Source organism: Lynx rufus, unplaced genomic scaffold (assembly GCF_022079265.1).
Source record: "Lynx rufus isolate CCGP_SWC_20201006 ecotype Redwood Valley unplaced genomic scaffold, mLynRuf1.p SCAF_24, whole genome shotgun sequence".
Classification (NCBI taxonomy): domain Eukaryota; kingdom Metazoa; phylum Chordata; class Mammalia; order Carnivora; family Felidae; genus Lynx; species Lynx rufus.
In genome coordinates this window covers 16,569,763-16,586,675 of record NW_025814839.1, presented here as the reverse complement: position 1 = coordinate 16,586,675, position 16,913 = coordinate 16,569,763, and the positions used below count along the sequence as shown (strand labels likewise).

General features: G+C 48.3%; 1 protein-coding gene across 4 annotated transcripts in view; it reads left to right on the top strand.

Moving 5' to 3' along the window:
* The window catches only part of LOC124518218 (E3 ubiquitin-protein ligase RNF185), a 100,817-nt gene that overhangs the window by 72,175 nt on the left and 11,729 nt on the right, over window positions 1-16,913 (top strand). For 3 of the 4 annotated variants that reach the window (XM_047088077.1, XM_047088078.1, XM_047088079.1), the window contains 6 exons: window positions 10,444-10,579; window positions 11,535-11,644; window positions 12,240-12,428; window positions 13,895-14,000; window positions 14,360-14,556; window positions 16,273-16,459. In XM_047088077.1, coding sequence (XP_046944033.1) covers window positions 10,444-10,579; window positions 11,535-11,644; window positions 12,240-12,428; window positions 13,895-14,000; window positions 14,360-14,556; window positions 16,273-16,459 — 925 coding nt within the window. Of the gene's footprint in view, window positions 1-828; window positions 931-10,443; window positions 10,580-11,534; window positions 11,645-12,239; window positions 12,429-13,894; window positions 14,001-14,359; window positions 14,557-16,272; window positions 16,460-16,913 lie in introns of those variants that run through there. The other variant, XM_047088080.1, reaches the window with a different exon arrangement.

Sequence of the window (16,913 nt, the reverse complement as noted above, 5' to 3'; positions counted from 1 at the left end):
GGGGCTGTCCTCAGGCCAGGCAGAGGGAAGGGATGAATGGGGACCCTAACACTAGGACCCAGTAGATGCCAGCCCAGAGCACAAAACCTAGAGGGTAGTTCTCTGGACCTGGGTCTCTAGATCTGTCTCTCCAACCCGGAGAGACCATCCCCCACCCACCCCTTTTGAGGGGAGGCGTGGCTTGGCCTGGAGTTGGTATGTTTGTTTTGCTTCACCTCCGAGCAGAGTTACTATACTTTGGGCAACTCCTCAGGCTAGGGACACTTGGGGGCAGATGGGCTCTCTTTCTCTTGCCCTGCCCTTCCCCAAGTTCAGGGATGGACGCTCAGCCAGTCCTGGTTATTGTCTATGGCGCTAGTCTGCAGCCTCCCTCCAGCCCAGCTCCACCCCTTGCCTGCAAGGTCTATTTCCTAATAGCTGCTCCAACCACACACCTCGGTTCCGCGAGGAGCCCCTCCTCTTCCTCCCTCCCTCCCTCATCAGGGGAGGGACCGAAGAAGAAGGCTAACTTGACAGCAGCGCTTCTTTCTTAGCTAGTCACCGGCCCCTGCCCAAGAATCCCTGTCTGTGTGTGTGTGTGTGTATAGCCTCTGCAGAGAGGTGGTTCTCCCGGAGTCCCCAGCGTCTGCTGGAGCTTCCGAGAACTGGGGAGGAGCCATCCCAGCCATGAGCCCCTGCGGGAATCTGCCAGGGGGCAAGTGGCCCGGAGTCCTCACGCCCCTTCGGCTGCTCCGGAGGGAGAGGTGAGCGCTGGGCAGACCGCCCGCAGCCAGAGGTGCCGGGAGCCCTGGGCCTGTCATGGTGGCCGTCTGCAGCCAGCCTGAGGCACTCCCAGACGGGTTTGCAGCTGAGCTTGTTTATCTGGTGTGGGAAGAAGATGGGGAGTTACTTGTCCGTCCCGGCTTACTTCACCTCCAGAGACCCCTTTCGGTGAGTTGGGCTCAGAGTCCCTTTTCCATCTCCTCTTCTGGCCCCTGGTCCTGAGGGAAGGGCAGAGGCCTCAGATTTCACTAATCCTTTGACCATCGGTTCTGTCAGGCAGAAGCTAGTAGAAGCTGTTCCCAAGCAGAATAGGCCTGCTGAAGGCTCCCACCATGGTCTAGGAATGGTGAGGTGAAGGATATGCCCAGATGGAAGCTCTTGGGGAATTCCGGCTCTCCTTCCTTCCCAGGCACACCTGAAAGAGCCTCCAAAAGATGCCACTGACCCTGCCTGTTCTTGGTGTTACTGCTTCCGGGGGAAGAGCACAAATGGGGTGCTTTCTTCCAGCTCTCACATGTCTTACCTGCAGGCCTTGCTGTCTGCCAGGAATTTGCCTCAACAAGCAGGATGGGCAGGTTTTGCCAAACGGCATGGAAGAAGCTGGCAAAACCTGGGTGTGGGCAGCCTAGTACACAGTAGGCGCTCTATAAACGCTTTTTCTATTAATGGCAGGCATATTTGCCTCTGGCTTTAAGGGTTTCTGAGCTCTCAGGTGAGTACAGTTGCTAAGGAAAGGCCTGGGCAGGTGCTTCCAAGACTGGGGCAGTTGGCTTTGGGGTGTTCCTGAGCTTCAGGCTAGCCCACCCCACCCCTGCCCCACGCAGGTCAGGTCCCCAGGCCTGAGACTTCTGGGGCCTTTTTCTATGGGGCTTCTCGGAGGTGTAGAAACTTTCTACTTCTGACCTGCCTTTCTTTGCTCACTGCCCCACCCTACCTCCAACAGAAACTCCCCAGGGGGTTTCTGGCCCTCCGGGTCCCTTCTTGAATGGAGCCATTCCTGGCTGGGGTGGGGCTTGTTTTCATTCTTTGGGAGCAGCCGGTTGTTCCAAGGGCTGCCTTCCCCTCACCAGTGGTCCTGGTCGACTTCTCCCTTTTGGCTTCCCCAACGCAGCTTCATGCCCAGACCTTGCTGCTGGGATACTAGTCAGGTGGCCATGCCCTGAGCAAAAAAGCAGAATACCATGTGGTTTCAGGGAATTACTGGACCCTGGTTGAGTGATGGGAAGCCTTTGGATATGGGGGGAGGGGGAAGAGAACTTGGCCTTCAGGGCTGACTCTTCCAGGCACCCTCCTAGGCGCTTTATCCTTTGATTCTCTCAAAACCTAATGTCATTAAGTATCCCCATTTTACTGAAGAGGCAACCACTTTCAACAGAGTTAACATGTGGGGTCTCTCTGGCCAGCCTTTGTCGTATTCCTGAGTTTGTTTCATCCTTCAAAAGGCACCTTCCTCTGCTCGCACCTCCCCCCAGGGCTGTCTCAGATTTGCTTTTCTCTCCCAGCAGAGGGAATCCAGAAAGGGCCCCCATAGGTTGCCTAGAACATCGGAGGGATGGCAGAGATTCTTTTCTGAAGAGCCAATGGGAATTGATCTTGAGTTTAGGAGGCAGGTTTTACCATGTGGAATCAAGATGCTAAATGTTTGAAATAGCCACTACTTTAGCCAGAGCCTCATTAATCCCTCTTACTCTTAATCCTGGAAAGGCAGTTTAGGGGAGGGGTTGTTCCCTTAGGAGCCAGGAATGCTGTGCCCCTTTTAATCTCAGGACAAGACACAACTCAGGAGCTAAAGCAGATAATGAACTCTCAACCTGGACCTTTGAGGGTCATGACACTGATGCTACCCAGGTCCCACCTGTCCTTTGTCTTGCTCTGTCTCCATGCCTCTGGGGAACCTGACTACCCTCTCTCTGCCCCAGTTCTTATTTGTCCAGCTGGAGTCAGGGGGTTACTGACTCGCTTTAGACCCTTCCACCTCCCCCGATGAGGGGCTACATTTCTGGAGCCACTTCTGAAGAGATAGCCAACACTCAGGGCTCTGTGCCCCACAGGAGGGACCACCCAGACTTTCTGCTCTCCCAGGTATCAGTCTAATTGATCACCACTGTCACTGGTCAGAAAATCGCTTCTACCATCAGCCCCCTCCCTTATTACAGGGCATTCTCAAAGGCTCCTTTCTGACCTGGTGCCAGTCCCCTCCCTGGGCCTCAGTTCCTCCTCTGCAGAGCATAGGATTGGGCTTCCTAGACTCCCTGAACACAACCTTGCCAGATTCTGTGAAACAAATTAAGTCCTTGACCTCAAGTCTCTGGGGGAGTACAAAGTCCACTGGACTAGGGCTGTGGTTGCAGGAAAGTGATGCAACCAGATTCCATGGGGACATGATCAGGCGTGACAATGCACAAGGGAGGGAAGAGGGAGCAGGGAATGAAGAATGTAATTTCTGTACCCTATATACCCCTACCTGACAGACTGCCCTCAGCAGAGTGCCACTAGTGTGAAGGGGGAGATACAATTTTGGTGTGCTTCCAAGTAAGAAAATGTCTCAAATTGGAATTTACAGAAGAGGTAAATTAAGGAGTGACTTTTGTCTGACATCTTTAAAGGATTTTTCTTTTTATAGAATTTCCCTTAATGTCTAACATTGATTTAATGGGTTTGGTTTACACACTGTCTCTTAAAGAGAATAGGTGCATCTTTGTATCCCAAAGCAACCTGTGTTTAAAGGGAGAAATTATTCTTAACTCTTCCCAGCTTAGCAGTAACTTTTTGGCAGCTGCCTTAGGTCCTGACTCCTCGTCTAAAAAGTGAAGGACTTGGATCAGGTGAATGATTCCTACAACTCCGCAAGTCATGTGGCTCCTCAAAGACACACAGGCTCTTTTCCATTTTTTTACTACTCATGGAGGCTCTACCCTTAACTTCAGTATGACTGCACAAATTACTTGAATCTACAGGTTTCCTGGCTTTTGGTTGGAACTGAATCAACGCACTCTGGTAACACTTCTTGCTGATCAGAGGCTTGTTATGTGTTTGGTTAATTTTTTTTAAGCAGGATAACATCATAGTCTATAATAATTACAGCTTCACTGACAGCCTGTTTCAGTCTATGAAGTCTACAGGAAGGAGGAGTAATAAAGGGATCTTTAGTGGTAGGAGATTGGGCTCTGATGGGCCAGTATCTGTAGGTGCCTGTTACATCCACCCTTCTGTGCCTGGGGGAGAGTTGGCATCCCTGGTCACAGTACCCTCAGGCTGTGGCACAGAGACCTGTCCATTTTCCCTTTTTAGCCCAGTCAGAGCTCAGAGGCAAGGGTCTAGAAACAGCTTCTCCCCAACAGTCTGTCTGCTCATTCAGGAGGCTAACGATGAGCATCCAACGGACCTTTACTAGGACATGGGAGGGCTTGTTTTTTTTTTGTTTTTTTTTTTTAAGTTTGTTTATTTATTTTGAGGGGGGAGGGGCAGAGAGAGGAGAGAATATCCCAAGCAGGCTTGGTGCTGTTAGTGTGCATAGCCCAATGCGGGACTTGAAGTCACAAACTGTGAGCTCATGACCTGAGCCTAAATCAAGAGTCAGGGGGCGCCTGAGTGGCGCAGTCGGTTAAGCGTCCGACTTCAGCCAGGTCACGATCTCGCGGTCCGTGAGTTCGAGCCCCGCGTCAGGCTCTGGGCTGATGGCTCAGAGCCTGGAGCCTGTTTCCGATTCTGTGTCTCCCTCTCTCTCTGCCCCTCCCCCGTTCATGCTCTGTCTCTCTCTGTCCCAAAAATAAATAAAAAACGTTGGAAAAAAAAAAAAAAAAAAAGAAAGAGTCAGATGCTTTAGTGACTGAGCCACCCAGGTACCCCATGGTGGGCTTTTTCTTTAACTTGTGTAAATCTACTGTAATAGTGACTACTTCAACCACATAAGGTTGAAATATTACCTGTAAACATTTGGTCTGAAAAATTTGCATGTGAGTGAGGGCTGGGCTTATTATGTCTTATCTCACTTGGCCTCTCCCTGCACAGCACCTTGCCTGTTTGGTCTTGCACATCCTAGATGCACAGTAACTATTTCCTAATTGATAGTAATTGATAATAATAAATGTTTTCTCATTTATTAGATAAATGATTCATTTTAGGACCTTCTTTACTCACAGAAATCTGTTTGGTTCCAGGCCAAGGTGCAGATCCATATTGCTTAGGCACAGGAGGGAAAGGAGTCTGTCTACTTTTGCCCTTGCTGTTCTCAAGTTAAAGAGGGGAGGGAGGGAAATGGACATTTACTGGGCACCTGCTTGAGCATCTGTACATAATTTTCATAAACTGGTGAGGTTTTATCATCACTGGTATACAAATAAGGAAACTATGGCCCAGAGTCCTAAAGTAACTGGCTTGAAGTGACACAGATAGTAAATGACAAAGAAAGAATGTGGACCCAGATCTTGAAAGAGTTATTTTGAGAATTTCAACCTGATTATCTTTTTTTTTTCTTTTTTTTTTTAAACTGTGTTCCCTACTGACTCATAAGTCCTTAGTTTGGGGCCACTAACTGGTTCAGTCAGTGGAACATATGACTCTTGATCAGGTTGTGAGTTTGAACCCTACATTGAGTGTAGAAATTACTTAAAAATAAAGTCTTTTTTTTTTTTAATTTTTTTAGGCCCTTAGTTTGGATCTGAGCTGCCCACTGAACTGACCATAGTGCTTTGGGAGAGGAATTTTCAAGGTTGTCGGCTATCCTCAACACATGTGGGCCTGTCTGTGATCTCCCCTGACTGGAGGGTTTCAGCTCTGTTCCCTCTGGTTGCTCAGGAGAGGGTCTGATACCTCAGACCTCTATTTAGGGTTCCACCACCAGCTCCACTACCTCCAAGCTGAATGCCCTTGGGCAACCTGCTGCTAGGGCAGATTTTGACATTCACTTGAAACTTTCAAAAATTGAAAGCTGCAATAAAAAAGGCTTGGCTTTGGGAGAAACATATCGTGGCCATAGCCTCTAACAATCTGAGGGGGGCGTTTTGGGGGTAGCACCTTACATTTCCAGAGTGTGTTTTGGATTCTTTTTATTTTTATGTTTATTTACTTTTTTCTTTCTTTTTTTTTTAATGTTTAGTTTTGAAAGAGAGAGAGAACAAGTAGGGGAGGGACAGGGAGAGGGGGTCAGAGGATCTGAAGTGGACTCTGTGCTGACAGCAGGGCTCAAACCCACGCGATGCGGGGCTCGAACCAGGAAACGCCCTGCACATTGTGAGATCATGACCTGAGCTGAAGTCGGACGCTTAACTGAGCCACCTAGGCACCCCATAATGTTTATTTACTTTTTGAGAGATAGAACTCGAGAGCGCAAGTTGGGGAGGGGCAGAGAGAGACAGGGAGACAAGAGGATCCAAAGCTGGCTCTCTGCTGTCAGCACAGAGCCCAATGTGGGGCTCAAACCCACCAACCAGAAGATCATGACCTGAGCTGAAGTCCAACACTTAACAGACTGAGCCACCCAGGTGCCCCATGGATTCTTTTCTTAAAAAGGCAGAGACTGCTGGGGAACAATGCTGTGGACTAAAGGAAGAAGGAGAATCATTGTGCCATTTAAATTCAGTACTTGGATTTAAGGGGAAGCCCTCACAAAGTGTTAACACTCAGGGGGACTTGAGCTCTCATTTTCACAGATGCAAATCCTGAGGCCCAGCTTAGTAGATGTGCTGCATTACTCACGTGCTCAGGTGATGTAGTCTAGTGGAAATGGCTTCATAGCCAAGTACACATAGGTTAAGACTCTAGCTCCATCCTGTGTGTGTCAGGCAACTTTGCACAAGTGACTTGACTCTGCTTTTCAGTGTTCTATAAGACAGGGATAATCCTATCACTTTGCAGGATGTGGCCAGGATATAAGTAAGGCACCTCACAGAGTGCCCAGAATATGGTTGGCATTTAAGTAACAGTCGACAGTAATTGTTCTTAATATCTAAGCTAGGACTCTAAGTCTACTACTCGGGTGACCTGAGAACCAATTGTGTTCTGTGACAAAACAGCTTAGGGACCCACAACCAGCCCTCCTATCAGCTGTTCACCTTCCTATTATTCAGACATACCTGTGTCAGCCAACTTTGGCTGTTTCTCTGGCCATGCCCTTCAAAGGCATTCCCTAACACATGGTGTGCCTTGGTGATGTCGCTCTCCAGGCAGGTGTTCTTCCCAGAAGTCTGGCGTGGCTCTCTCCTGCATGTCTGCACTCGTTTCTCTCCCCACTCTCCTGGGCCTGGCCAGGGCTACCTGCAACAAACAAAAGCAGAATATTGGCAGTGGAAAGGAGGACGTGTTCTGGTACTCCTGTGCCCTGCAGCACACATACCATTGAGAGGGTGTAACAGGGCCCAGGCCTGCATTTGGGTGCAAATAACGTGTGCAACAGCTTTTCTCCGTTGCAGACAGCAGAAGGGCAGGACCTGCTGACCATGAGCCACAGAATGTTTTTGCTTCCACCTGGATTGCTGGTTCTTGCCACTCCCACCATTTTCGGTTTGGAAACCTCTGCTAGGGCTTACTGTGCTGGGCTCTTTGTTAGGTGCTTAGTCTACCAACAGTAAATGGGACACTGTTCCTGTCCTCAGGGAACTCACACTCTAATGAAGGAGAAAGATAGGTACCTAGGAGCTTCAAATCAGAAGCTGGGAGGCAAGAAGGAAGTCCCTGCTCCTAGTGCTGGCCCTTTGCTAGGCTCCTCACAGTCATTCAGAACTGGATTTAATGTCCGCACTGCTACCCTGAATATAGGTGATGATGTTGCCCTTTGTCTCATTTCACAAATGAGAAATGAAACAGCCAGCCCAAGATCACTTAGGTGGTAAGTGGTAGTTCAGAGATTGGAACTTTAGATCATCTAGGGAAAGACATAGATCTGCATGGAATTAAGGGGATGTGGGTATAGTCTAATTCCTTCATTTTATAGGTGGAGAAACTATACCTGGAGAAAGAAAGGGCCTTGTCCAAGAGCCTGTAGCTCCCAAGAACTTGAACCAGGCCTCTTCCCAATTCAGAGCTCATCCAGCGTGCCTTTTACATTGAGAGGAATTTGAGCTGCATGTCCAGAACAGGTCTTCCCCCTTTGCCTCCTAGAATTAATGGTTCACACTGTACCATTCTAGGTATTTCATATCCATACTCTTCATGCTGTGTCTGGCTCTCAAGTCCCTTAAGTTCAGTGTCCATAAAACAAGTAGGAGAGGGGCACCTGGGTGGCGTCCAACTTCGGCTCAGGTCATGATCTCGCAGTTTGTGAGTTTGAGCCCCACATTGGGCTTGCTGCTGTCGATGCAGAGGCTTCTTTGGATCATCTGTCCCCCTCTCTCTCTGCCCCTCCCCTGCATGCATTCTGTCTCTCTCAAAAATAAGTAAACATTAAAAAAAAAAAAAAAAAAGAACAAGTAGGAGATGCTACAGGATGGGGATGACTGATGGCAGAAGCCATCAGTGTTAAAAATCCAGTGAGACGTGGATACTCCATAAAGAGCGATTCTCAGGGTCCTGCTTCTCTAGACCTTCCTGGCTCAGTTGCTTTCCATAGCTGCTTCAACTCATTCTGGTCTCCCTCCTCCCTCCTGCAGTGCCCAGTAGTAGTAGCAACCCATTGTGACCTCTCACCTTTCATTGTTAATTAAGTTTTGTTTTAGACTTTCTCTTCCCCAGCCCATTATAAGCTCTTGGAAATTGTAGTAGGGAACCTTATATATCTATCTCTTATATCTGCAGTGCCTAGCAAGATGCTATAATAATACAGCTAGTTCCACTCTTCACAGTTTGCAAAAGGCTTTCCTCATACATTAGCTCATTTAGTCTTCACGGTGTTCTTTGTAGTACTGTGCTATTAGTCACATTTTGTCAAGGAGGAAGAACTGAGAGAAGTCCAAAGCTACCCAGCTAGTGGAGGAAAAATGGCAAATAGTATGAGCAGCTACCATTATCATCATCTTTAATAGCAGTTTAACACTTCATGAGTTCCTACTGTACTTAGCCTTTTATATAAACTATATATAGTTTGGTGCATGTTATTTCCTTTCCACAGTAGTCCATTTGACAGATGAGGAAACTGGGTCAGAGGAGTGAAGTAACTTCCCCAAGATGAGCTAACTAGTAAGTGGCAGGGTCAGGAGTCACACTAAGAGGCCACTCCATCCTGCCTCTCAGAAGCAAGGATTTGGCCAGTGAAGGGTGGTGTGAAGCCTTGACAACAAGAATAGAGTCTTCACTGGAAAGAAAGACGTGGCATGGGCTCCCAAGGGCAGGGAGCCCTTAGCTCTGGGTGCTGGGAGGTTCAGAAATGCTTATCTTGTGCAAACTTGGTCTGAAAACACACCCAGCCTGACTGAGGGGTGGAGCTTTACAACCAGGTAATTGGAGGGGAAAGGAGCTGTGGAGTCTAACATGTATATCTTGCACAGTGCTAGTGGAATTTTGTTCCCCCCCCCCATTATTTTATTTCGAAAAATTTCAAATACATAGAAGAGTTGAAGGAAATGTTCAAAGAACACCCATACATATCCTTCACCCAGACTTAACTTTAAGCCACTTTCTCTTTAACTATGTACACACATGATGTATTTTATTTTTTGCTGAACTATGTAAAAGTAAGTTGTAGATATCTTGACTTTCACCCTTAGTTACTCTAATATGTTTCTTCTAAGAATTCTTCTATCTAACCAAGGTATCATTATTACATCTAAGAAAATGGATAGTAATTTCACAGTATAATATATAGCCCAAATTCAAGTTTCCTCAGTTCCAAAAATGACACTCATAGCTGCTTTCTTTTTCAATCCAGAATTGAATCCAAGGTTTAGGTGCTGCATTTGGTTGCTGTGTCTCTAGGCTTTTTTAATCCCTGTACCTTTTTTTCTCCATGACATTAACTTTTTGGAAGAGTCAAGAACAGTAGTCTTAGAATGACCCACATTCTGGATTTGCCTGATTGTTTCTTAATGCTTAGCATAATTTTTTCACAAGAATGCTACATGTTAATGATGTTAATAAAAACTTAAACATCAGCAATGGTGTTGGTGATGGGTAGTTTTTTTGAAGAACAGAGGTGATTGAGCTTCTTTAGTTCATTGAGATGTCTGTCTAGACCAGAGGTTCTTTTTAGAGAGAGAGGGCATGTGCAAGCTGGGAGAGAGGGGCAGAGGGAGAGAGAGAGAATCTTAAACAGGCTCCACACTGACACAAGGCTCAATCCCATGACCCTAGGATTGTGACCTGAGCTGAAATCTAGAACAGAGATTCTTAGCTGGGGCCATGACTAGGCTTCAGACCTACACACACACACACACACACACACACACACACACACACACACCCATACCTAAATAATATGTACATTTTCCTTGTACATGCCTTTTTCCAAGAGCAGCTTCTTGATTCTTACTAGATTCTCTGAGGGCTTCAAGACACAAAAATGTTAAAAAAATTAATAAACAGACACTGGTCTACCAGGTTAGGCAGACAATACAGTACTGGTTTCTGGGATCTTCTTTATTCTGAATCAGCTTCCTTTGGGGAGATGGCAGTAAACTGTAACTTTCCTCCATCCTGGCTTTGGATCAAGGAAAGGTCTGTCCATTTTGTTGTTAGACCTGGGAGCCAGAGGCAGCCTATGTAGCCTGGTTCCAGGGATCCACAACAATTTTTTCTTGTCTTGCCTTTCAGGTGCTCAGAATGCCAGGATTCCCTCACCAACTGGTACTATGAGAAGGATGGGAAGCTTTATTGCCACAAGGACTACTGGGGGAAGTTTGGGGAGTTCTGCCATGGGTGTTCTCTGCTGATGACAGGGCCTGTCATGGTGAGTGAGTCCCTCTCAGTCATCAGAGTCCATTGACAGCTCCTCTGGTTTCCCATGGCCTTTCATCTTCTAGTCTTCCATCAGCCAAGGCCTCCCCTTTTATTTCTTCACTTAACAGATGTTTGTTAAGTACCAATTAAGTGCCAGGTAGTATCCTTCCCTTAAAAACTTAACAGTCCAGGGGCACCTGGGTAGCTCAGTAGGTTGAGTGTCCAACTGTTGATTTCGGCTCAGGTCATGATCTCATGGTTTGTGGGTTCGAGCCCTGCATCAGGCTCTGTGCTATTAAGCACAGAGCCTGCTTGGGATTCTCCCGTCTCCCTCTCTCTCTCTGCCCCTCCCCAGCATGTGTGCTCTCTCTGTCTCTCTCTCTCAAAACAAATAAATAAACATTTTTTTAAGGTAAAAAAAAACAAAACAAAACAAAACTGAACAGTCCAATATTGGGAATGGGTGGGTGGGCGGGCAGGGCAGAGACTTAATTCAATGGATAAAGTCCTCGAAGGAGAGCATTACAGGTTGAGAGGAGAATACACCCAAGTTGTGTAGAGGGAATCTGAAAAGGAGACCCTGGAATGGGCTGGTAGAGAGAGGTTCCACCTCCACTACCTGCTTCAGAAAAGGGCTTTAAGCCCAATCATGGATTTTCCAACTCTGTGTTAGAGGAACTATGTGTCTTTCTAGTGAGGATGATGACTTCTGGGGACTTGGCTAGGACCAAAACAGTTTTTGTAATCTCAGAAATGACAGAGAGGCACCAATCTGACTTGTCCTCTGGAAGCTCTGGGGCAGAGTTGTGCAAAGGACCTATAGATCCTTAATTAGAGGTCTCTCTAGGGGCGCCTGGGTGTCTCAGTCAGTTAAGAGGTCACTCACCCACCCCTACCCTCAGCAACAGTGACAGTTCACTTCCTCCATCTGTCATCTGTCTACCCTTCTCCCCACCTGCTCACAGGTGGCCGGGGAGTTCAAGTACCACCCAGAGTGCTTTGCCTGTATGAGCTGCAAGGTGATCATCGAGGATGGGGATGCATATGCTCTGGTGCAGCATGCCACCCTTTACTGGTAAGATGGTGTCCCTCTCCCCTACAAGAGCAGTCAAGAGAGAGGAACAGATGGCAGTGCAAGTTGGGCAGAAACAGTACTGGGATATCGGAGCACTGGATTCCTATCCCAGCAATGCCTATAACCAGCTCTGTAATCTGTAAGCAAGACAAGTAACATCTCTCTGCCCTCTGTCCTTACCGACCATGAGAATAATGACATTTTGTGCTGCAGTCTTCCCAGAGGGAGAGAATGGCTCAGAAGGTGCTCTCAGAGAAGGATCCCAGAAAATTAAAAGCAAAGGCCCCTTAGAGTTCATTTGCGCAATTGCCTCAGTTGGCAAAGAAGTCAGGCTGAGGCCCAAAATGGAGAAGAGGGCTGGGTTCTCACTGTGAATCAAAGGCAGAGTGAAGAGAACCCAGGCCATCTCACCCCCACTTCCAGCCTACCCCAGAGACCCTGGGCTCTTCTTTCTGAGCAACCAACTGGAATCATGGCAAGGATGGTAATAGTGGGATTGTGGGTACTATTGCTTGAAGCCACATGGTACAGTGGTTACTGGGGGCTTCCAGGTGGGGCTCCAGGATCTTAACCACCTTTATGTTCCTCTTGCTAGTGGGAAGTGCCACAATGAGGTGGTGCTGGCACCCATGTTTGAGAGACTCTCCACGGAGTCTGTTCAGGACCAGCTGCCCTACTCTGTCACACACATCTCCATGCCAGCCACCACGGAGGGCAGACGGGGCTTCTCTGTGTCTGTGGAAAGTGCCTGCTCCAACTATGCCACCACTGTGCAAGTAAAAGAGTGAGTATTTTGAGAACCCCAGAAGCAGGAGTCCTTACACAGAGTCCATAGATGGGCCTCAAGGGGTGCAGAGTTCTCTTCACCCACATCTCATATCTTTGTCCTGGAGCTCACTGTGCTGTAACTGCACCTGGGCCTTGGCACTTACTCTTCCTTCTGCCTAGGCTGCTTCCCACAAGATACTTAATGACAGAACCGCTCACCTTTCATGTGTCAAGTTTCAGATAACGTTTGTTCTTTGAAATTATCTGGCTTGATTATGTGTATTAATTTATCATCTGTCCTCCCAACAAGTTCCTTCTGGAACTTAATCTTGTTCAGTACTGTATGTCCAAGTCCTGGAACTGTGTCTGGCATGTAGTATATGTTCATTGATTATTGTTCTGTTGGTTGAGTGAATGGAGGATGGAGGAGAAAGAGGTTAAGACTTCATCCTAGGTCCAGGCCAGAGACCAGATGGGGAAAGAGCCTGTGTTCGTCTAATACCAGTAATGAGGAATCTATGGCTGCCAACCCTATAAATAGTGATTGTGCACTTACTAGGTGCTTGCAGTACAGGTGAGAGGTATTAAGGTTGGGGAAGTCACCAAGAGTTGAGATCTGCACTAAAACCTCATTAGATGAAGATGGGAGGGAATTGTGTTCAGGGCAGAGGTGGGAGTCTATGATTGTGTCTGGTGTAAATTAGGTGGTTGGGAATAGCCAGAAAAGGGGGCTATTAAGTTATATAGGGCCTGGATTATGAACACTCAGCAGGTCTTTTAAGGGATAAGCAACAAGGTGATACAACCAGGTTAGTGTTCTAGAGGGATTGCTGGCATGGATGTTGGATAGAAGAGGAGCAAGCCTGGAAATGTAGAGGGTGGTGTTAATAAAAACTTAAACATCAGCAATGGTGTTGGTGATGGGTAGTTTTTTTGAAGAACAGAGGTGATTGAGCTTCTTTAGTTCATTGAGATATCTGTCTAGACCAGAGGTTCTTTTTAGAGAGAGAGGGCATGTGCAAGCTGGGAGAGAGGGGCAGAGAGGGAGAGAGAGAATCTTAAACAGGCTCCACACTGACACAGGGCTCAATCCCACAACCCTGGGATTGTGACCTGAGCTGAAATCTAGAACAGATGTAGAGACCAGGGACCAGTTCTGTTGAAAGATCCAGGTGAGAAATGTTGGTAACTATGATGATGAAGTGAAGGCAGGATTCTCGAAGATGGTAAGGGTTGTGGAGCAGTGAGAGAACTCCGGATAGGGGAGATGCCATCCAAGGCTCTGGCTTAGGCCATTGGGTGAGTGGGGGTGCCCTTCAGAGATGAGGCATCTTGTAAAGGGTGTTGTATTTCCCCTGTGAGTTGTCTGGGCCTTGCAGGCATGTAGGGGCCTGGGGCATGGTGAACCTTCCTATACAAGTAAAATTGGTCAAGCACAATTTTAGGATGCCTTCTTCCTGCCTCAACTCTTGTCTGGCCCAGGGTCAACCGGATGCACATCAGTCCCAACAACCGCAATGCCATCCACCCCGGGGACCGCATCCTGGAGATCAATGGGACCCCTGTCCGCACACTCCGAGTGGAAGAGGTACAGTGTGTGTCCAGTCTGTCTTGTGGGGGTGGAACATGGTATAGACCCTCTGGGAGATCAAGCTACGGACCTTTGCCTTTCTCCACCCCCAGTCTATCTCTTTGTCTTGCCACTGAGCCTGTGACCACTGATGACCTGTGTCAGCCTGGCACATTCTCAGGGCAGTAGGGATGGCCTGACAGATGGGATACCTGACAGGATGCCAGTGAGAGGGCACTGGGGCTACTGGCAGCTAGAGGCCACCATTAGCCAACTTGAGCATTGGCCATACTGTGCTAAGATCATGTGGGCTGACAGTGGGTGGCCTGGGATGGGACAGCCTGTGGGAGCCAGCCTTACACTGCTTTTGGCTACAGGTAGAGGATGCGATTAGCAAGACAAGCCAGACGCTTCAGCTCTTGATTGAACATGACCCCGTCTCCCAGCGCCTGGACCAGCTGCGGCTGGATGCACGGCTCTCTCCCCGCATGCAGAATGCTGGACACTCCCCGACTCTCAGCACCTTGGACACCAAGGAGAATTTGGAAGGAACACTAAGGAGACGCTCTCTGAGGTGCTGCCTCCCACCCTGATTCCATGCTGACCCATGCCTATCCTTCAGATGAGGCTGAGCTGACTTTGGGAGGCCAGCAGAGTTAGGAAGGAAACCCGCTGGCCAGAGATGGGCCATGAGGATTGTGCTGACCCAGCTCTCCCCATAGGGATCACAGTTCACAGCCAGGGCCTGTACATGATCTGACCCAGCTGTCTGCCAGGTTTCGTTAGAAACCAGAGAGTCGGCTCTGTCCACTGAACTTCTGAGCTGAACTCAGGAGGCAGAAATGCTGACCCCCAAAGGACAGCATGGCCCATGGGTAAAGCATGGGGTTCAGAGGTTGGAGTTGGGGCACAGAAAGAATTAATAAGTGGAAGTAAGAACACTGAAAACTGTAAAGCAAGAGATGGATGCAAGCTGTTTTAGATTTGAGGGACCAACAATCATAACCTCATAGTTCCAAGTCCATGGGGAGGGAGCAATCACCCTGGATACAGGTGCCAAATAGGGAGACTGAAAGAACAGGAGTCTGGAGCAGTGGCTCTCCAGGTAGACACACCCATACCATGCTTTTGAGCTGAGCTCCCTCCCTTCACACATCACTTCATGTCTCTAAGCCTCTGTTTCTGCATCTATAAAGTGGAGTTCTAAGACAAAGGTGGCTGTCTTTTATGTAAGGACAATCCTTTATGTAAGGATTCAGTGTGGAAAGGAATGCAAAGTGGCACAGTGACATCACAGGGTCAGCACTAACTCAATGTGAGGTGTTGTTAGTATCATTAGGAGTCAGGTCTTTATCTGCCCTCCTGATCAAACAGACTGAATCACTCAGGGCCCTTGACTGGCATCTTTGGAAACAGGGCCCTCCCCACAGATTTCTGGGCATGCACTTCTGGCTGTCTTTGTGGCCTCAGAACGAGTGAGCTGGTAGAGGTGAGGTGCCAGAGGGCAGAGAAGGCCTAAGAACATGGCTTGGAAGCAGGAAGATGTGGGGTGGCTAGGGACTGCTCAGATCTCTGGAGGGCCATACTGCAGAAGGCAGCACACCTTGTGTGCTTCTGTGGGCACAGTTGGTGGAAGGCAGAGCAAAAGAGCAAGAGTTGAGAAGCCTGTGTGTGGTCCTTTCTGGGTAGCCCAAATGGAACAGGAAGATGTGCTGGAGAGAAGTTTGCAGGGTTGTAATTCACCTGCAGTGCTGTGGACTTCAACCTTTCTTGTCCTTCAGGAAGTCGGTAACAGTTATCAACCATTATTATTACTGGCTGCTTTTAAAAATGTAAATACACTGGTTTTATTGCTGTAAAAATCATACATGCTTATTATTTTAAATTTCAGGAAATATAGACAGGTACAAAATGAGCAAAATAGCCAGAATCCCATTTGGTCATTTTTCGGATGGTGGTAGGCTACCACTCTAACCCAATTCCGTACCTTGAATCAAGCAGGCATGTAAAGTGGTGGGTTACCATCCTACAGTGCTGTCCTATATTGAGCACTATAGGGTTCCTGCTTTGAATGTGGTTTTATTGTACTTAAATAAACTACTGATGTTTGTAGCCCCAAAATGGCATGTCTGTCTGACATAAGAGTTCCTTCCCCTCATCATAGCACCTGAACTACAGAAATTGGGATGGATAGGGTGGTAAGGTAGCTTTGGGGTTTCTACCTCCATGGTTTTTCTGGCAAGTCTCTGAGGACTACCCTATCCCTACCCTCATTTTTCCTTATCTTCAGGCGCAGTAACAGCATCTCCAAGTCCCCTGGCCCCAGCTCCCCAAAGGAGCCCCTGCTCTTTAGCCGTGACATCAGCCGCTCAGAATCCCTCCGCTGTTCCAGCAGCTACTCACAGCAGATCTTCCGGCCATGTGACCTGATCCATGGGGAGATCCTGGGGAAGGGCTTCTTTGGACAGGCCATCAAGGTGAGCACAGGCAGCAGCTGGTCTGCTTCTCGGCCCCCTACCCTTCTCTCACCTTCTTTTGGGGAGCTCTTACCACATGGTCTCACCCCATACATACCCTGCAGGACACCAGGCCCCTTTCCTTGCTGCAGGTGATGGTGTGAGGGCTACACTCCTGCCCTCCCAGGCCACCTAAGGGCAGCGTTGCTGTTGTAGTGAGCTTGGTGGACCTGGAGACCCAGGTTGGGATGAGTTGTTGCCCATGGCCCTGCCATCTCCAGGCAGGGATGTTTTTAGGTACCCAGAGGCCTGAGTGTTGGGTATACTGCAGGGGAGTGGCTCCTGCCTCCCTGATGAACAGTCTTAGGGACTAACCTCTCTCTCTTTCTCTCCTCCTCCTCTGCTGAGAGCTGGGAGGGGGGGTCAGGTAAGCCATGTGTCTCAGCTTTCAGGGCATTGGGGCTGGAGAGCTCAC